At 47.4% G+C, this 20,460-nt stretch overlaps 1 protein-coding gene across 10 annotated transcripts in view; it reads left to right on the forward strand.

Moving 5' to 3' along the window:
• The window catches only part of PECAM1 (platelet and endothelial cell adhesion molecule 1), a 68,850-nt gene extending 59,677 nt beyond the window's left edge, over positions 1-9,173 (forward strand). For 7 of the 10 annotated variants that reach the window (XM_079796870.1, XM_079796871.1, XM_079796869.1 and 4 more), the window contains 2 exons: positions 3,439-3,461; positions 8,113-9,173. Coding sequence is in view for 4 of the 10 variants with exons in the window: in XM_079796874.1 (XP_079653000.1) it covers positions 3,439-3,461; positions 8,113-8,142 (53 nt within the window). In the remaining 6 variants the exon portion in view is untranslated. The remainder of the gene's footprint in view (positions 1-3,438; positions 3,462-8,112) is intronic. The other 3 variants (XM_079796873.1, XM_079796875.1, XM_079796868.1) reach the window with 1 other exon arrangement.
• Positions 9,174-20,460: the final 11,287 nt, after the last annotated feature.

The following is a 20,460-nucleotide window of genomic DNA, read 5'->3' on the forward strand; positions in this document are numbered from 1 at the left end:
TACTCCCCTGAGTTCTGGAGCTAGATGGCAGTGTCTTCCCGGGGCTTGTTCCTACCTCAGGTGCTCTGGGTTGCAGGGTGACCTGGAGTCAACCCCCACCTCACACCCACCACTTCTCTGTCATCGACTTCCTCCTTCTCTGTCTGGTTCTGGCTAAGCCAAGGAACGATTTAATTTTCTTTCCCTCCCCCTTGTTCTCCTAGAGAAGTGATGGCGGGGTAGGGAGCCTCTCTGTAAACTGGCGGTCCATGGCTCTCAGCAGCTCCCTCCGCCTGGCTGAGCCACGACTGTGTGAACTGTGATTTCTGACCAGGAAAGTTTACCTCTGATTCGGCACATTTTGTTGGGCTTCAGCTAATTCTTTATAAAGTGGCTCGCAGGTCATCCAAAGCAAAACCAATTAGCCCATGTCTACACTGGATTTTGAAACAGAAGGGTAAAGTGGTTTCTTACAATTAGCAGCACGGTCAAGTTCTTCCCAGTGAAAGAACTCCAGCCTGAGTGAGATTTCCAGCGCTTACAGCAGTGGTTCTCAATGTAGGCGACATTTGGCCATGTCTGGAGACATTTTTGGTTGTCATAACTTGCGGGGAGGGGGATGCTACAGCATGTAGTGAGTGGAGGCCAGGGATGCTGCTGGACACCTCCCAGTGCACAGGACACCTCCCAGTGCACAGGGCAAGTCCCAAATCAAAGACTTATCCAGACCAGGATGCCGAGAGTGCCAATGTTAAGAAACCCCGGCTTAGAGGCATTCACCTCCCGCGATCTTCCAACAGCAGAGCTGGTTTTCCTCTCTAGGTGCCCTGTGCCCACCTTGGGAGGTGTCTTGGGCACATCCCACCTGACGACTCCAGGCCCTGGGAAAAGATGCCCAGTCCCGCTCCAGACACTAACCTAAGCCTTTTGGGTCAGACAGAGCCCGCCTTCCCGCCTGAGTATCTGCTCACTCAGCCTCCACCTTCTGCTTCCCTTTGCCTGGGATTCAGACTTACAGATGTTTCTAAAGGGGGAGAAACCCAGTAAACCAGGAGTAGCTGGTCATTCAGAAAATAGAACAGAGGGCCTCCGTGCATGTCCCCTCTGGGAGGGCGAGAGGAGCATGAGGGCCAGTCCCCTACCCTCCCCCTCCCCCTGCAAGGCCCAGAGTAGCCCAGGCTTGGACTTCGAGAGGGTAAAAATGTACTCTGTGGGGGGAAAAAATACTGCTCTCCAGATTCTATTTTTGTTGTGGTTCCTCTATTACCACAAAGAAAACGACAAAAACTTGTGTACAGAAACTTGGTGTATATCAGCAGACTCAAATGTTAGTGTTTTGTATTCAGATTGCTTTAGGGAACACGGATTGAGGCTTTCCCCCTCGTTCCTTTCATTCCAGAGCCTTTGGGGCTTTGGGGGAGCAGGAAGCATGGGGTCCTTTGGGTCCTCCCGGGTCAGATTTGGGGTGGGGGTGGGGTGCTGCCCGCCTCTCTCAATGTGTGGAAGTTTACACAATGGCTCAGCTTCTCGGTCGGTCGGGCTGATTCATCCATTTGGCCATTGCCGCCTGCCTCTGTCCCGGCTGGGACAGAAGGGGCCCCTTAGGCACTTTCTGGCCCTGTTCCTTCTGGAGGGGACACACAATGGAGCTGTGATAAGACAGGGCTCGTGGGGGAAGTGGACGTGTGGAAACAGGATATTTCTAAATTAGAGAAAGAAACAGAAGGGTTGTACAGGTGGGCCCTGAGACGGCCCCAGACTCCGGAGGGACCAGGTTTGAGCTTGGGCGGCTGGTAGAAGCCTAGGCCCCTTGGAGAGCTCCCACCAGTAAGACTGGGGACTTGGGGAGGGGTTATGGCCTTCCCACCTTCACCCCATAGCCATCAAGAATGGCAGCCACCCCCAATTCGAATCTACATCTCCTCTCGGGGCCTACCTCAGGTAACAAGAGGTCCCTGTGGCTTCTCCGTCTTTACGTCTATGTCCACAGTCTCTAGGAATCAGCCCCAACATGTGGGTCACTGACCATTCAGAAACTCTGCTATTAGTGGGGCAAATCATACCCCTTTCTTACCTTGTAGTGAAAACTAACTCTAATGCAGTCAGGGACAATTCAGCCTCCAGTTCTCATTGATTTTCCTTTTAATATATTTTTTAAATTGATTTTAGAGAGAGGAAAGGTGAGGGAGAGAGAAATATCAATGATGAGAATCATTGATCAGCTGCCTCCTGCACGCCCCACACCGGGGATCGAGGCCGCAACCCGGGTGTGTGCTCTGACCGGGAATCGAACCGTGACCTCCTGGTTCATAGGTCAATGCTCAACCACTGAGCACACTGGCCAGTCTCATTGGGCTTTTCTTACCCCTACTCTCTTCTTCCTGACATTTGGCCAGGGCCATTTTCATCACTGAAGCCTGGCAGGGCCAGCTAGTCCCAGCATGCACTCTGGCAAGAGGACAGTGTGGTCTCTGGACAGTGGAATCGAGTCTCTTCAGGGTCAGGGATATGGCAGTCCTGCCCTTCAGACCAGCACTTGGGCCACACATGCCAAGAGTGTCAGCAATGTTTATACTTTCTGCTCCGTTGATTCCACTCCCGGGTATGGACAGGCTAATAAGGCATATGAAAATAGCTTTATTCCCAAAGAAAATAATGGCAGCATTATTTAAAATAGCAAAAACTTGGAAAGAACCTAAATTATTAAAGTAAGGGACTGGATAAGTAAATAAACATCCATCAAATGATTATTATGCAGCTGCTAACAAGAATGCTTAAGAAGGTACCAGAAAATGTTTACAAAATCATGTTATGTGAAAAAGATAGGCTATAAAATGGCAGGTACTGTATTATTATAACTCCGAAAGAAGCCTACTGGTAGCAGGAAAGATGAAAGGTGTCAACAGGGTTTGAAGAGTCGAACTGGGGATACTTTTTATCTGTTACTTTTCTATGGTTTTCAGTTTTGTTCCTAAAATAATTGGTGGTACTAATGTTTTTAAAAACTGTTTAAAATGTCAAGTGAGCTCTGGCCAGTGTGGCTCAGTTGTTGAGGTTGAGTGTTGTCCCATGCACCGAGGGGTTGCTGGTTTGATTCCCAATCAGGGCACATGCGTGAGTTGCAGGCTCAGTCCCCAGTGAGGGACATGCAGGAGGCAGCCAGTTGATGTTTTTCTCTCTCCCTCTCTCTGAAATCAGTACAAACATATATATGTCATTTAAATGTCAAATAAGCTGGCAGGGGCGTTATATGTTTGTCACATGGAGCCACAGGGCCCAGGGGAAGCTGCCTGCGCAAAAGAGCCATAAACCTGGGAACCCAGTAAGCTTGTGGGTTTGGCATCTTCTGCATCATCCCCCCCTTTCCCTTCTGGGATCAGCCCCTGAGATGCTGGGGTGGGAGGACCCAAACACGCTCTCTTTGCATTGCTCACTTCCCTGTTACCCTTTGTTTTACAGATTTCATGGAAAACAGATATTCTGTAAGTACACATTTTATATACATTTTTTAAAATAGTCCATTGAACAGTGAAATATTTCCAGACTCACCCAGATTCTGCATTCCCACTGATTATACCCATGTACTGGCCTCGTCTGTTTCAGACCAGGAGCCCTGGGCCCATGGAGATTGGGTCATTAGACCAGCCAGCTTTGCTGCGCCAGTTGTGATGTCAAATATTCTCTCTCACTGTTTCCATCATTACATCTCAGCCCACATATGAAGGGAGACCTTGGAAATCCCCTCCCAGAGAACTGGGAATCTAGGGCACTTAGCTCCAAACAAGCCAAGTTCATATTTCCTGCTCGTCCAGGGTCCAGGCTTGGGAAGAAGGCTTGCAGAAGTCCAAGTTCAAATGTTGCAAAGACCCATCTTCCCCTGTCTTCCTACTCCCAGCCTTTTTATGAGCCACGCTGCAGTGCAGCAGTAAAGGGCAGCTTGCATCTTCAGAGATGAAGAATTTGCCCCACTAAACTGTTTCTTTAAGGTCTGGGAAGAACTTGCAGCAAGACTGCTGATAGCCCTTCCAATGGGCCCCCTGGCTTCCTTTCTTTGCCTGAGTCTTCCTTCTTATAAAACAGACAAGTCATTGTGCCTTTGACAGACAGGAAGCGCTGACATCCTTATTGTGGAGGAAAGCTATCAATTTAAAGACAAAAGGAATGGATGAAAGTCCTTTTCTAACCTAAACCCACCCAGACTTCTGAAATCAGAGACTTTAAATATATATTTTATTGAATTCAGAGAGGAAGGGAGAGGGACAGAGAGAGATAGAAACATCAATGATGAGAGGAAATCGTTGATCGGCTGCCTCCTGCACGACCCCCACCGGGGATTGAACCCACAACCCGGGCATGTGCTCTGACCGTGACCTCCTGGTTCATAGGTCGACACTCAACTAGTGAGCCAGCCAGCCAGGCTGAAATCAGAGACTGTTACATCGGAAGGGCAGGGAGCCCAATTGATAGGTGAGAAAACCAAGACCTAAATTGGCAAAACAGCTTGCCCAGGGTTACCCAGCTAGTTCATACAGATCCAGGACTGGAATGTAAGTGTCCAGGCTCCCTCCTCCCCAAGCCAGCCCATGACACAAGACTCCCTCCAAGAAGTGATGTCACTGTCCCAGCCATCATGGCCTCGGAAGAGTGGAAGGTGAGACCGTTGTTCCACGGGCAGCGTGGGAGCCAGATAAGGAGACGCTGCAGTAAACGTGGCTGTGTCCACCCAAGGCAGGTCTGCTGGACCTGCAGGACCGACTTATTTACTTTATCTTCAATCCAAATGGTCTCTCTGGACAGAGGCTCGGAGGTCCAGGACAGACAGAACGTTCCCTTTCCCCAGAAGCTGGCCTGTGAGCCCAGAAATCTGCTCCTAGGATGCTCCCGAGAGCCCACCCAGGGCTGGTCCTGCTCTTCAAAATACTCAAGTCTTTTGGTGGGAGAGCAGGGGTTCCCAGCCATTGGAAGGAATTTTGAATCTTTAAGTGAAAGCATTTTGTTTATAAAAGAAGCAGGTATAGTTGCTCTAATAATCAGCTGGTGGGTGAGGGGTAGGAGAAAATTAATTGAATTGCCCAGCAGGGAAATGGGAGGGGATTTCCTTCCTGAAATCAAACCTGGCAATCATTCCCAGTTGTTTAATGGCCAGTGCTTCTGAAAACATATTGGAGGAAATATCTTAACAATGAGATAGCCACTCAGCCAAATACCAATTTAGTATTGTTTGACTTGCTTCAATGGCACACTCTGACTTCATTTTCCTCTGCCATTTTTGCCTTGTTTATAAATTGTATTTGTGGCGGAGGGAGGCAGACAGATAACGTGGAAGAGAACACCCAGTCCTTAAGCGAAAGGGGGAATCTGGGCCTGCGTGGGTCTCGGAATCTTGGAAAGAACCTTGCCTTCTTACTGAAGAAAGGCAACTCCTATTTACAACTCACTTCCTCCCTGCTGGGAGCCAGCGGGCAGCGAGGCTGCAGTGGGCATTGCCCAGGAGTTGGGATCAGGAGACTGGAGTGTGAGATCCAGTTCTCCAGACATCTTTTGGGTGATCCTGTCTTCCTCAAGCTTCCTGATCTGTAAAATGGAGATGACAACAACAAAAACAATAATTACCTATTAGGAGTTTCTTCAGGGTTAAATGAGAAACATGTGCAAAGTACTATGCCAACTATCATTTAAAGGCTAGTTTATGATCTATTTTGAAGTTCTTTTCATCAAACGCTGTGGCGGTTTGGGTGTGGATGTGGGCACTTCACCTGGCCTTGAGATGCCCCCGTCACAGAGAGGACAAGGCACTTGCTTACCCAAGTCACAGGATTCAACCAAAGCCAGGCTTAGACTTAGGATCAGAGACCCCCCATGAAAACTGGACTTTTTCCTTGTTAGCCACTTATCAGCCATGTCACTTGGGCAGATTTCTCAGGGCCTCGGTTTCCTCATCTGTAAGTTGTAAGTTTTAAAGCTCCTTCCCCCGGTTGTTGCAAGAATTAAATGAGCACCTAGCACAGACCTAGTTTATTGGAAATGCTCATAAGGGGCACAGTCTAGAAGCAGGAAGTAGAGGTCCCCTCGGGGTGTTAGAAGCAACATGACCTTTGGCCAGAAAGCAGGGCGATTTCGTCTCTGTCTGTGCGTGGCTGGCGGCTGGCCTCTGATTTAAGCACAGGCCTTAGATGTGAGCGTGTTCACCTTTACTTCAAAATCCCCAGGCACAGCTGACTGTGGCCCAGCCCTTCCTGTCTGTGGGGCTGGTCCGACAGCAGCTCCCTACGTGCTGGCTTCCCTCGGAGAAGGAGAGCAGAGGTGACTGGGGAGGGACTTGGTCTGGGCCCTGCAAAAAGGCTGGACACCAGGGTCACCCTCCGGTGGTGGAGGAAATGGGGCGGGGGTAGCTGCCAAGGCTGGCGGGCCTCCAGCCCCCTGGGGCCAGCACAGCTCTCTTGGCCTGCCCGCAGGGTCTCTCCTGGCAGAGGAGAAGCCACAGCTCTCTTGGCCTGCCCGCAGGGTCTCTCCTGGCAGAGGCGAAGGCACAGCTCGCTTGGCCTGCCCGCAGGGTCTCTCCTGGCAGAGGAGAAGGCGGAGCCTTGGGCTTCCAGCTGAAGACCCTCAGACCTTCATCCTGCTCCACCTCTGAACTCCTACCGTTTGTTAGGACCTCTTCCACCTTCTAGTTCACAGCTGTGTTGTTTGTCAAGAATTCCAGGATATAAAACTGGGGGTGGGGGTGGGGGGGAGCCTATCAGGTTATTGCATCCTCAGCATAGAGAACTGCCTGGGTAAGATGTGGGTCTAGTCACTGATGGGTGGGCAGGTGACTAAACACCATATGAAGCAGTTAGAGAACACTACAAGAAGGCATATAGAATCCCTTTTTTTGTTGTTATACACAACATAAAGTTTACCATTTTAACCATTAAATATTTTTATTGATTGATTGATTTTAGAACGAGAGAGAGAAAATGGAGAGAGAGAGAGAAACATTGATTTGTTGTTCCACTTACTTATGCATTCATTAGTTGATTCTTGTAGTATGTGCCCTGACCAGGGATCGAGCCTGCAACCTTCGCGTATTGGGACAACACACTAACCAACTGAGCTTCCTGGCCTATCTTAACCATTTTTTTTAGAGTAGATTAATTATTATTGTTGTTGTTGTTGTTATTATTATTATTATTATTATTGATTAAGGTATTACATATGTGTCCTTATCCCCCCATTGCCGTTCATGCCCTCACCCCCCTGGTGTCTATGTCCATTGGTTATGCTTATATGCATGCATACAAGTCCTTTGGTTGACCTCTACCCCTTACCCCCACCCTCCCTACATTCCCTCTGAGGTTTGAGCATCTGATCGATGCTTCTCTGTCTCTGGATCTGTTTTTGTTCACCATTAAGTGTACAGTTTAGTGACGTTAAGTACATTCACGTTGCTGTGCAATCATCACCACCATCCACCCACAGAACTTTTTCATCATCCCAAACCAAAACTCTGTACCCCTTTTAACAACACTCACCCCCTTGTCCCCCAGCCCCTGGCAACCACTGTTCTACTCTGTCTTTCTAAATTTGAATATTCTGGAGACCTCATATAGGTGGAATCATACATTTGTTCATTTTGTGTCTGGCTTAGTTCACTTAGCGTAGCATTTTCAAGGTGGATCCATTTTGAAATCTATCAGAATTTCACTCCTTTTTAAGGCAGAATCATATAATTTGAAAAGATTTAAGTTTGATCATCAGAGTTCAGTCCTTCATTGTTTAAATTAAAATACAGACCTAGAAGGCCCATATTATATTAGAGGCAGGGCCGGCCGGGGCAAGAAGACAGGTCTCTCTTGACTTCACTAGTCTTCCTCTGTGGGTAAGTGTAGCACCCATGGGACGTAGTGCTGGGTGCACAGTGGGTGCTTGAGGGAGTTGGTTGGTAGTCTGCTGTGCAACATGTACATGGGCAGTCGAGGCTGTAGGCCCTGCAGGGCAGGCATGGAGCGAGGGGGAAATGTGTGTGGGCGGTGCCAGTGGATGACAGCCTTGCTTTGGAGTTCTTTTGAGAAGTGCTGTCTGCATTTCGGCATGCCCGTCTTCAGTCCTGAAGGGTGTGACCATACCTCGTCTTGTGTCTTGTCACTACAGAGAACGGAAGGCTCCCTTGATGGCACTTAGGACTGCAAGAGCCAACACTCATCCCCAGGAGGACATCCACATTCGAAGAAGAGCAGACGATTCCCGATTCCAAGAGCTCTGTGCACTTATTTCTGAACCTGCCCTGCTCCCACTGAACATAGCCATTCCTCAGGCCAAGCCGCCAGTCCTTAAGCCATCTTGCTGCATTGATGTTGGGCGTGAAGAGATACAGAGGGGCTGGCTAATTTCCCACACGGCCCACCTCCCCCCAAGTCGGAGCATCCTGGGGCGTGGCGAGCAGCAGCAGGAGGTTCAGAGTCAGCAGGCCATTGGAATATTTTGAAACTTGAATATTTTGTCTTGTACAGAGATAAAGAACTTTTCCAAGTACCTTCATACACAGGAACCTGGTTTGTTTTTGGGTTTGATTTATTTTTTATTTTTATTTTTGTAGTGGATCACTTCTAGCAAATGGCCTGGCTTAGGGGCTAGTTTTTTTTCTCTTTGTCTTTGGTCCTTCGAAGGCCTGTAGTTCTGGGTAGTCCTTGCTCCTTGGAAGTGCATAGCACTGACCGGACAGCTGCACCCTGTCCCCTCTGCAACCTTGCCTGACACAAATGGGAAAACAACGCTGCTTGGAAGCAGCCCCATTGATATGTCAACTTGAAGACAAGGTTCATCCCAGGCAATGCACAAGACAGAAAACGAAGCTGGACAGCACAGGTGTTCTTCAGCTGTTTTTCTATATTTCTTTTCCTCTCCCACGCTGAAGGCGGAGCAACAGGAAGATGGTTGCCTACAGCAAATATTATTTTTAATAGAAGAATGAAATGCATATTTTTCTTACTAATTTTTTTTATTTATTCCTTGCTAAAGAAATGGTCTCCTAAGGTCTTACGATGTTTCCGATGGTGTCTTGAGTGGGCGAGTGAGAGGCTGCAGCCCTCTCCAGTGGAATTTCACTAGCGAGCACACCAAACCGAGACCGCTCCCTCCAGCTGCCTCGGTGACACAGCTGCAGGCACTCTGGCGGGTGTTGTATTCAATAAATTTGATCTTTATTCTTCAAAGACCTGTGAAATGTCATCTTCTGAGAGGCCGTATGCATAAAGGATATCTGTGGTGCTCACAGACTCCGCAGGCCTGCTGATGTCACAGAGAGAACCAAGCAGGTCCCATCAGCAGAGGCCAAGGGCCTTGTGCCTCCAGTGAAGTCAGGGCTGGGGGTAGCCAGTCTCAAACACCGAGTCATTGATATCCATTGGCTGGGGCTCCGGTGTTTGCTGCCCAACTGAAGGCTCTGAGGCTGTCCTGGCAGACAGCGTTGACAGATTGAACAAAAACCAGCAAAACCTCCCCAAACCCAGGATGCCCGGTTAAATTTGAATTTCAAATAAATGAATATTTGAGTATAAATATGTCCCATGTAATGTTTGCTACATATTTATACTATAAAAGTATTCATTGACCTGAAATTTGCATTTAACTAGGATCCAATATTTTATCTGGCAACTCTACCGGTAAAGTACCCTCCCACCCCTCTAAGCCTTGGGATCCATGTTCCTCGGTGGCCTCAGACCTTGCCACCCCATAGGCCGGGTTCCCGTCAGAGCACCACCCCACTGGGCCTGAAGGCAGAGGGAGATCTGAGTGCGTCCTGGCTCTGCTAGATTCCAGCTGCAGAAACTTGAACTTCAGAGCTTCAGATTCTTTATCTCTAAAATGAGATTAAACGAATGGCTCGTAACATTGACAGGGTTTAGACTCCTTTGAAAATACGATGGGAGCTATAGAGGCACAAAGTTGTACCACACACCAAGTTATGTCCCAAAAATGTTATACAACTTCCCAGTTTTCAGGGCCATGGACTCCGGTCAGAAGCAAAGGATTAGATGATTTCTAACAACCTGGCCAGAGCCCCCGGATTAGATGATTTCTAACAACCTGGCCAGAGCCCCCGGACCATTCATCAGTCCGTTGCTGCTACCAGAGCAGGGCCATTGCTGTGGAAGCTGGGAAGACTCTCTTCTTGCTGCTTATGACTTATTTATGGAGCATAAGTGGGTTTTTAATTATTTACCCTCACTGTGTCTCCAAGGAAACCACACAGGCAGGGATCTTTCATCGTAGGTTTAATGACTAAGGATTTCTCTAAATCCAGGACCCTGGTTCGCTGTCCCACCCGGACGGCATAACAAAGCATCTTAGTCCAAGCTCATCACTGAACAAGAGTGTCCAGTCACCAGCTCCTTGAAAGGCCTTCTTTCTCCGGGGTTGAACATGTTACTTGGAGCGCCCCCTTGTGTACTCACATTGTAACAAGTCATTAAAAGGCTTGAAACGCTCCATAGCAAAAGCATAGTGGAATTTTCTCCCCCCTCCCAGGAGCGGTAAGAGCTCAGCCACCCATTTCATGAGCCTATACTGAGCGCCCCATTGGTGTTAACTGATTAACTGAACTCTCACTCCCGGGCAGAGACTCGAGATGGGCAATTGGGCTCCGAGGTCAACAACATGCATTCATTGGAACTGATTTTTCTACCTCGGTGATTTTGCCTCCCTTTGTCCAGAGAGATTTTTAGTTGTCACACCTGAATGGGGTGCTATTGGCATCTGGTGGGCAGGAAAGCCAGGGATGCTGCACTGCACAGGACAGTCCCCGGCGGCAAAAATTACCAAGTGCAACACGCCAGTAGTGCCAAGGTTGAGAAACCCTGCATTAAACCGGCCAGTTAGTTATTCATTTATTTACTCAAGAAACTTTGTTGGGAAAATCTCCCGGGGCCTGGAGACGGAAGAAAGAGGCTGACAACCCTGGGAGTACATCGAGTTTATTAAGAGAACTTAGAGACAGAAGCCTTGGGCAGCAGCTAGACAGTTCATCTCCACCCCCAACAAGGGATGGGGCTTGTTGTCTACAGCCAAGTGGTCCGAGCTAACACAGGTGGCTTGTAGCCCCGTGGCTCAGCTCGTGCTCGTTAAACACTAAAATCCAAAGCAGTAAACAACTTAATGGGCCCACTTGTTTATGCAGGAAGATTCCCTTCAGGTGATAGGGGTGAACTGGTGGTCAGCTTGCTTCATGAGATGGCGTTGGTCACAGTAAGTACCGGGGAATCATTTTGCCCAATCCATCATGCTCGGTTTTCTCCACATTGTTGGGAAGAAGATTATAAAAATCAGGGGGCGCCTTCTCTCCTGGGACAAACCACACAGTAGATACAGATTAGCCAAGAGCCAATTGCAACAGTGGACAAATGCTGTGACGGAGAAATTCAAAGGAAAGGGGGTCACAGGGCTCCTAAGTGTCTAAGAGGAAGTTGAGTCCAACCCAAGACCTGGGGATAGGTAGAGCACCAGGTGGAAAAGGTGAGGTGAGGAGCAAGGCTGACAAAAGGGGACAGTGCTAAGGCCCTCGGGCAAGGGAGGGGATGGTGGCCTCCAGGCACAGCGGAGAGACAGCCTATCAGCCCCGGGTCCCTTCCAGCTCTCGTATTCCACCAGTCCCTTCCATAAAGCCTCCACCGTCCCCTGGGGATTTCTGCCGGACTCCCATTGGCTTGGCTCAGTCTTTAAGAGTCGGGAGAGGGTCCCTCAAGTTGCTCAGCAAGAACTCTGCCTGCCTGGCTATTTGAGGACAAGTCTCCACAGCTGGGCCCACAGAGTGGGGCAGGGGCAGTGCATGGTGAACCCCTGAGAGTAGGTGCCAAAAGTTGTGAGAGCACACCATTTTCTGCAAAACGGTCCATAGCTGTTATCAGTTTTTCAGAGACATGATCCAACAAAGGGTTAAGAACGACAAAATAACGAAAAGCTTAATGTATGTGGCATAGGATTTTATGTCAGTTGAAACCCCCGAAGAGTGGCTAACTCATTTCATGTCAAGGGGTCTGCTTCACGAACAGTTTTAAGTCCAAAATCCCCAGCAGGACTTGGCATGCCTTGAAAAAAAACTGCTCAGAATAAAGAAATAAATGGTGATTTCATTGTTAAAAAATAGCCGTCCTCTCTCAAAATAAGCTATTCAACTGTTTTGGAATACCAAAGAAATAGGCGATCGGGGTGGAGATTTTCGGGGAGGTCCCAGGGGGAAGATCTCAATATAATATTTAGCAACTTTCCAGGGGTGGACTCTCAGGGTCGGGGTCTCCACTGATGGATTGGTCAGTGCCAGGGCAGGTGGTCATTAACCAATGCTGCTGGTCCTGAGGTCAGCCTGGGTGTCACCTGTCTGGTTTAGCTGCTTTCCTGGGCCTCGAGTGGAAATACAACTGAGGCCTAGATGTTATCTCTAGGGAGGAAAGGTCAGGGGTCCAAACTGCACGCCCAGTGATAGGCTAGGGGAGGAAAGGTCACCCAGGGGGTGAGGTCCCAACCGACAAGTTGTCCTTTGCTAGGCACCTGGGGCTTTTCACTCTGGTGACCTTCTATCCCTGGCCCATTGTCCTTGCTCTGCTCACATTGCCCGCCGCCGTTTCAGGTAGTCATGCATTAGGTGGGGGCTGGGGAGGAGCACTCTTCAGCCCAGTGCAGGGTGAACTGGTCAAGGTGAGCTCAGGCCCTTGCAGCTCTGACTCGCCATGTTCCTAAGATGCTCATGTAAGTGGGAAGGTGTGACAACAGCGATTTACCTTTAAATGACAACCTTTCGAGAATCCTCAATCTCTCACTGTACTTGGCTCTCTTGGGTTTTGTGTCTCTTCTTCTGGAAATATTGCGGTTCTCTATCGTCCTTCAAAGTTCTCCCTCCCTCTCATCTCTCATCCTTTCTCTGCTTCCTCTTTTCCCTTCTTTCTTCTCCTCCGTTTTCCCTTTCGCCTCTCACCCCCAGTTAATGGGCCATAATACAAAACTGAAGCTTATACTTCCTATGTTTATGGATGAGTTTTATATCCCCAGTGGTTTATTTGGAGAGCCAGTGCATGGAATATTTTCTATTTTTCTCTCTCTTTAGGAAAAAAAAAAAAATGCCTCCAAAAGCCTGCAGCGTTGTTTTCTATCTATAGTTGACCATCGGTGGATTATTGTTCTGAGTTGATTGAATTCATTAGGAAAAAGTCCCCTGTTGCTGCCCCACTTCCTCCAATCCTGGGATGTGCCCGTTTTCCTGGAACCTCTTGGCACAGGGGGGTCTGGCGAGTGCCAGAAACCATTCCATGAGTTTCTGGTGCAGCCACCTCTGCCCTCCTCAGGGCTTGGGTTGTTGGGGCCAGAATTGGCAGCAGGAGGATAGTTTGTTAAGAGAACGTAGAGACAGGAGCAGTGCCTTGGGCAGCGCCATGGTTGGGACTTAGAAGGAACCTGGAACTGGTCCTGGGGAAAGGAAGGAGTGGATTTCAGTGCCTTCAGAGTGAGGACCAACCCTGAACCGGCATCCAAAACCCTCTGTAGAAGCTCTGTCACGCCACCAGCCACTAGTTAAAAGTGTGTGTCCCAGAGCCGAGCCAAGCTCAGGGTCCGGCTGCTGCTCTGGTAGGGCTAGTAAGAACAAGAGGGCGAATGGGGAGGCCTTTCTTTCTTCCATGAAGCTTTGGGCCATGACCATTTCGGGAGACCCCTTGGTATGCAAATTTACCATCTGAGGTCTTGATTGTTTAGGAAGGGCCCTGCCACGGGCCCCTGGGGCAGGGCCATTCACTGAGGTACAGTTTGTTATTAGTGCTCTGGGGTTCTCGGGGCTCCTTCTGGAGAAAGAACATTCCGTGGGTGTGACGCATCCATGATGGGCAGAGCACAGAGGGGCTCAGTTGAAGACACGGTCAGACAAAAAAAAAAAATGCCTTGAGAAATACACTGAGTGGCCAGATTATTATGATCTCTGAACGCATAATAATGTGGCCACTCAGTGTATATCCTATATAATAAAAGGCTAATATGCAAATTGTCCCCTTGACCAGGAGTTCAACCAGCAGGCAGGCCGCCAACCACCCATGTCCCCTCCCCCTGGCCAGGCTGGCCGGACCCCACCCATGCACGAATTCATGCACTGGGCCTCTAATATATATACAATATATATGCGTTCAGAGATCATAATCATCTGGCCACTCAGTGTATATAAAATATATTTACAAATCATATATCTGATAAGGGATTCATATCCAGAATATAGAGAGAACCCCTAAAACTCAACAACAAACAACTTGATTAAAAAATGAGCAAGGAAGGGGCCTGACCGGTTGGCTCAGTAGTTGAGCGATGACCCAGGAACCAGGAGGTCACCAGTTCGATTCCCAGTTAAGGCTCAATCCCCAGTAGGGGGCATGCATGAGGTAGTAGATTGATGTCTCTCAGCGATTTTATTTTTATCTCTCCCTCTCTCTCTAAAATCAATAAACATACTAAAAACAAACAAGCATGGAGAGAGAAAGTAGAAGAGTGGTTGCCAGGGGCTGAAAGGGGAGAATTGGGTTATCGTTTAATGGTTGTTGTTTAATGTTTCAGTTTTGCAAGATGGATGGTGGTAATGGTTGTACAGTATGAAGAAATGGTTAAGAGGGTAAATTTTATGTGTATTTTACCACAAAAGAAAAAAAAGTTTAAGCACACCAGCCTCCCCCGCCAAAAAAAAAAGAGCAATTCTTTAAATTAAAAAAAAAAAGATAAGGGGTGTATAAGAAAAAATTTATTGTCATTTTTAAATATATTGACTAGTATTCACTCGGAGGATAGTGAGAGGCTTTGTAAAAACAACACCTGGGTTTTGAAAAAGCATTCCTAGAAAACGGCAATTGTGCCTGCTCAGTGGTGGAGGACAATTCCCTGGTGACCAGAATGCGTTACCAATGCGCAGTGTCTCTCTTTTGGACACATGATAAACCCTGGCAATTACTTTATGCAACTTGGAGAAACAGAAGTGGCTTCCCTTCATGTAGCTGGGAGATAGCTGGGCTGAGGAGAGCCCTGTGGGGGAAGGAAAACAAACATTTATAGTAAAAGCTCATTAAATATTTCTTAAACATGACAATCTAATCCATGAATTAACTGCCCGTGGTTCAATGTTTATCAAAGATATGAGACCTCAGATATTTGTGAAAGATATTTCTGGACACGTTGAACTAGGTATTCTAGATTCTCTCGTTTTCATCTTTATTTCCAGGTAGAACATCAGAATAGAATTCACCTGAGGCACAAGAGCTGTGTGCTTTAATGCTATATGCTTAGTCTTTGCCGTTAAAAGCATTGCATTCTTCAAATCGTGTCTTTGGGTTTTTTGTAAACATTGGCTAATTTGGGATCCAATGGGTGTTGCTCAGAGTTCTCCTGCACCAATGCCTCTGGGTGCTCAGACGGCAGACACTTTGCAATCCCACGTGCTTCCTGTTTAACTCAGCTGCCAAAGAATTCCGAGCCAAATTCTGCACCCCAGTGGAGTAATTTACTACCCTCAAGTGCCTGTTACGTGGGCTCCCTCTTCCTTTAGATGGTATCGCTTCCATTTTGATTCCTGACTGTTCCATTTCACATGACCTTTGATCTTGTTGGCTACTTCAGATCCTTTTCGGAAAAGGCCTAGTGCACATAGTAAAAATTAAAATTGTAGCTTAAAAATTAACCCATACAAACAAGTCTTACTTTTGATCATGTTCATTTAGAAGAATATCCCTACAGTCTAAATGACCTTGAGCCAGTCTTTGTGTTGCCCAAAGAAAGACCTGGAGCTCATTTCTTCATCAACCAAATGAGGGGATTGGCCTCCGTTATCTTGAAGTTTCCATTAAGATGCATGAATATTTTCTTGTGTACCTACTGTGTGCCAAACATTGTTATAGGTGTTTAGGATATATTGGTGGCGGGAAAACACCAGACAAAAATCTCTACCCTTATGGAGTTTGGATTCTAGCAGAGAAAAGCATATTAAGTAGATTATTTGGTATGTGAGAAGGTGGTGAGGCTATGGGGAAAAAAATCAAGAGATTGAAAGGGAACAGGAAGCAGGGCTGGGGGCAGGTGTCAGTGTTTAGTGGGATGGTCTGGGAGAGCCTCATTAAGAAGTGAGATTTGAGCCCTAGCTGATTTGGCTCAGTGGATAGAGTGTTGGCCTGCAGACTAAACCTCCCAGGTTCAATTCTGGTCAAGGGCACATTCCTGGGTTTCGGACTCGATCCCCAGTGGGGGACGTGCAGGAGGCAGCCAATCAATGATTCTCTCTCATCATTGATGTTTCTACCTCTCTCTCCCTCTCCTTTCCTCTCTGAAATCAATTGAAAAAGAAGAAAAAGAATGAGATTTGAGCAACAGCTTGAGGGAGCCCAGGACATCAGCCAAGCAGAAGGCTACTGCGGAAAGAGCTTTCCAGGCAGAGGGAACAAGTACAGCAAAAGCCCTAAAGTATGGAGAGCAAGGAGGCCAAAGGGCTGGGGTGAAGGGACGGAGGGAGGGAGAGGTGGGGGATATCGAGGGAGAGAGGGATGGGAGACAGTGAGGGTGGGAGTGGTGGGAGACAGCAATAGGAGAAGCACCATTGCTCATTATGGTATAAAAATAAAAGTTGCCTAATTATAAATACAGGGTGTCCCCAAAGATGTATACACACTTTGAATAATTATTAATTCCAATGGGTTAAATCTGAAGAGAAACATGAGCTATCAGCTCAAGTGTGTATTTACATTTTGGGGGGCACCCCGTAGATATCTTTTTTCTCGTGCTTGTTCTATACCTGCTCCTCAAAGCGTGGTCTGCAGACCAGTAGCATCCCAGTCACCTGGCCTCTTGTTAGAAGGCAGAATCTTAGGACGCTATGCTCCAGAACCCATAAACAGAGCGAAGTGATTATGAATCATATGTGAGAAGTCGCGCTCAAGAGAATAGCACCTTTATAAATATGAAGGCATTTCCAATATGCTGAGCTTTACCAAATAGCCTTGCTTGCTTGCCCTTCATTGCCCTTTCACAAGGGCTTTTGAGGCCCAAGGCCTACCGAGAGCGCCACCTCGTGGAATAAGAAATTTTACACAGGATGAGGATACCACGTAGAATTCAAGTATGATGTTTCAAGTAATTGCAGTTTTAACACAATTGGCTTGGACTTTTCAAGTATCTACATGTCTGCAAAGACACAAATGGGCTGAGGGAACTGCTCTAGATGAAAGGAAACTAAAGAGGATGGACAAGTAAATGCCACACTTGATCCTGAATTGGATTCCAGACTTGAGACCTGAAGCCTGTGCGTCAGGCAGTAACAGCTGGGGTAACCTTCAAACCTCCCCCACAGAGGTTTTGTTTCTCTGCCTTATTTTCCTTGAGAAATTAAAGATCACACCTATGATCCGATGGGAAGCCAGAGCAATAGTGTCCCAGCTCTCTGGCCCTGGCTGTATCCTGGACTCCATTTCTGCATGTCCCCTGTACTTCATTTCCTCATTTTGTATTATTTTTCTTTTCTTAATATATTTTTGTTGATTTCAGAGAGGAATTAAGAAAGAGAGAGAGAGAGAGAGAGAGAGAGAGAGAGAGAGAAACATCAATGATGAGAGGGAATCATTGATTGGCTGTCTCCTGCACACCCCTTATTGGGGACTGAGCCCGCAACCCTGGCATGTGCCCTGACCAGGAATCGAACCTCCTGGCTCATAGGTCGATGCTCAACCACTGTACTACACCGGCTGGGCTCATTTTGTATTATTTTAATTACAAACACAATGCATATTTATTGTGGGGAAAACTCAAACAATATAGAAGCCTAGAGAGTAAAATCAGAAAACCCTCATCAAAACCAAGTCCCTGCTGAGTACACCTACACAGTTCCTTTCAGCTTTATTTCTGTTTAGTTACAAACCCTGGCCATGCCCATCTCACTGGGGCGGGGGATTCACATGCTTTTGCCTTTTTCTCCATGGTGCCTGGCATGCAGTAGATCCTCATTAAATGTTGGCTGTTTTCATGTAATAGTAGATATTTTTTCTGCCATCCATGCAAGTCTGCCTCACTGTCTTTTTCCTTTTTCTCTTTTGACTCAGTATTTTAAACTACCTGGTGCAACTGCCTGGTATTCTTTCAAATGGAAGGACCATTGCTTCTTTAACCAGCTGCCCACTGATGGGCTTTTCCCCCCCAGTTGCAAACAGCAGGGAAAGTCCTTGCAGACAGCACTATACATGCGGGTGAGCATTCTCTGGGAGAGATTTCTAGCTTGGGAACAGCCAGTCAGAGGATGAACATTGAACATGTAAAGACTGTTGTCCATGGACTTGGTCAGCACTGTTCTCTCCTCCTGGTACAACATGGGAGCTCGGGCAGATCCTCCGCTCCGTGGGCACAGGGGAGGGAGTTGTGGCCTCTCCCATTCTAAGGCCCGAATCCGCTGGCCCACGGGGCTTCTTCCTTAGGTGCAGGAGGATCCAGACTTTGAGAAATTCTGCCAGGGGCACCCTTGCTTGCCAGAGTTGGATGGAGGCAGAAAAGGAGAAAACGTGAAATATGACAACTAAGAAATATTGAGCTTTGGGCAACATTCTAGGTCCGTGGTCGGCAAACTGTGGCTCACGAGCCACATGCGGCTCTTTGGCCCCTTGAGTGTGGCTCTTCCACAAAATACCACTTCTAAGAAGTGGCGTTAGAAGAAGTTTAAGTTTAAAAAATTTGGCTCTCAAAAGAAATTTCCATCGTTGTACTGTTGATACTTGGCTCTGTTGACTAATGAGTTTGCTGACCACTGTGCTAGGTGGTAGGCTGTCGACCCCCTGCCTGCAGGGCTGGTGCATCTCAGGAGAGGGGACCTGCCAGTTAGCTGAGCCTCTGGGAAGCAGGAAACTCAAAGGAGGAAGGGAGGGAGGAAGGGAGAAAGACTCTTCTAGGGAAACACACAAGTAGCATAAGCCCAAGGGAACAGATGAAGTGATGGGTGCTCAGGGCTTTGACAAAATTGCCAACCACGAGCCGAAAGAAAATAATGAGCCTGTGGTTCGGCGGGCTGAAACAGTAATTATGCTTCAAAAGCTCGCTAAATGTTCCTCTTAAAAAATCACCCAGCTAGGCAATTTTTCTTTCACATTTAATAGCCACTATTCTTGTATTCTTTCTTGTCGAAAGTGGCTGTAATTGTGGGGTGTGATGAGACAAGCACCCCCCTAAGCTGCTGGTGGGAGAGGGGAGAGGCAGACTCTTTCTGAAGAAGAAGGTCCCAAGGCCTTAAATAGTGGGCGGCCCTTTGGCTCAGTAGCTTCATCTCTAGGAAGCTGTCCTGGGCAGGCAATGGGCCCGTAGACAGAGCTGTATGTGCAGTGATGTTTACCATAGGCTTGTTTATGGCACAGAAATGTCGGAAATCGCCCTGACCGGTTTTGCTCAGTGGATAGAGCATTGGCCTGTGGACTGAAGGGTCCCAGGTTCGATTCCGGTCAAGGGCATGTACCTTGGTTGCGGGCACATCCCCAGTAGGGGGTGTGCAAGAGGCGGCTGACCAATGTTTCTCTCTCATCGCTGTTTCTAACTCTCTATCCCTCTCCCTTCCTCTCTGTAAAAATCAATAAAATATATTAAAAAAAAAAAAAAAAGAAATGTCGGAAATCACCCGAACAGTGACCGTTAATGACATATGTGTTTTAGAATGATCTGGAAGTTTATTAAACACGTGCACACACGCACTGGGGCAGAAGCTGGATGGCAAAGCTGCGGGTTGAGCATTTCTATTAAAAATATTGTTAATGTTTCAATTACAATATTGACATATATTAGTTTCAGGTGTACAGCACAGTGGTTAGACGGGACCCACCTGGCACCATACTTAGTTATTACAATAGTGTTGACTATATTTCCTATGCTGCACTTTGCATCCCCATGACTATTTTGTAACATCACTGCGCATACAGCTCTGTCTACGGGCCCATTGCCTGCCCAGGACAGCTTCCTAGAGATGAAGCTACTGAGCCAAAGGGCCGCCCGCTATTTAAGGCCTTGGGACCTTCTTCTCCAGAAAGAGTCTGCCTCTCCCCTCTCCCACCAGCAGCTTAGCGGGGTGCTTGTCTCATCACACCCCACAATTACAGCCACTTTGGACAAGAATTTGTAGTTCTTAAATCACTTCACTTTTTTTGCCCCTTCCCCCAACCCCCCCTTCCTTCTGGCAACCATCATTCTGTTCTCTGTTTCTGTTTTGTTTGTTCATTTATATTGTTCTTTAGATTCCACATATTAGTATAAGTGAAATCAGAAGGTATTTGTCTTTCTTGTCTGATTTATTTCACTTAGCATAATACACTTAGGTCTGTCACAAATGGTAAGATTTCATTCTTTTCATGGCTGGGTAATATTCCATTGTATATATCACATCTTCTTTATCCAATAGACACTTAGGTGAGCACCTCTCTTTTTTTTTAAAAAAAAATCTATTTTTATTGATTTCAGAGAGGAAGGGAGAGG

This window comes from Cnephaeus nilssonii (assembly GCF_951640355.1).
Source record: "Cnephaeus nilssonii genome assembly, chromosome: 19".
Taxonomy (NCBI): Eukaryota; Metazoa; Chordata; class Mammalia; order Chiroptera; family Vespertilionidae; genus Cnephaeus; species Cnephaeus nilssonii.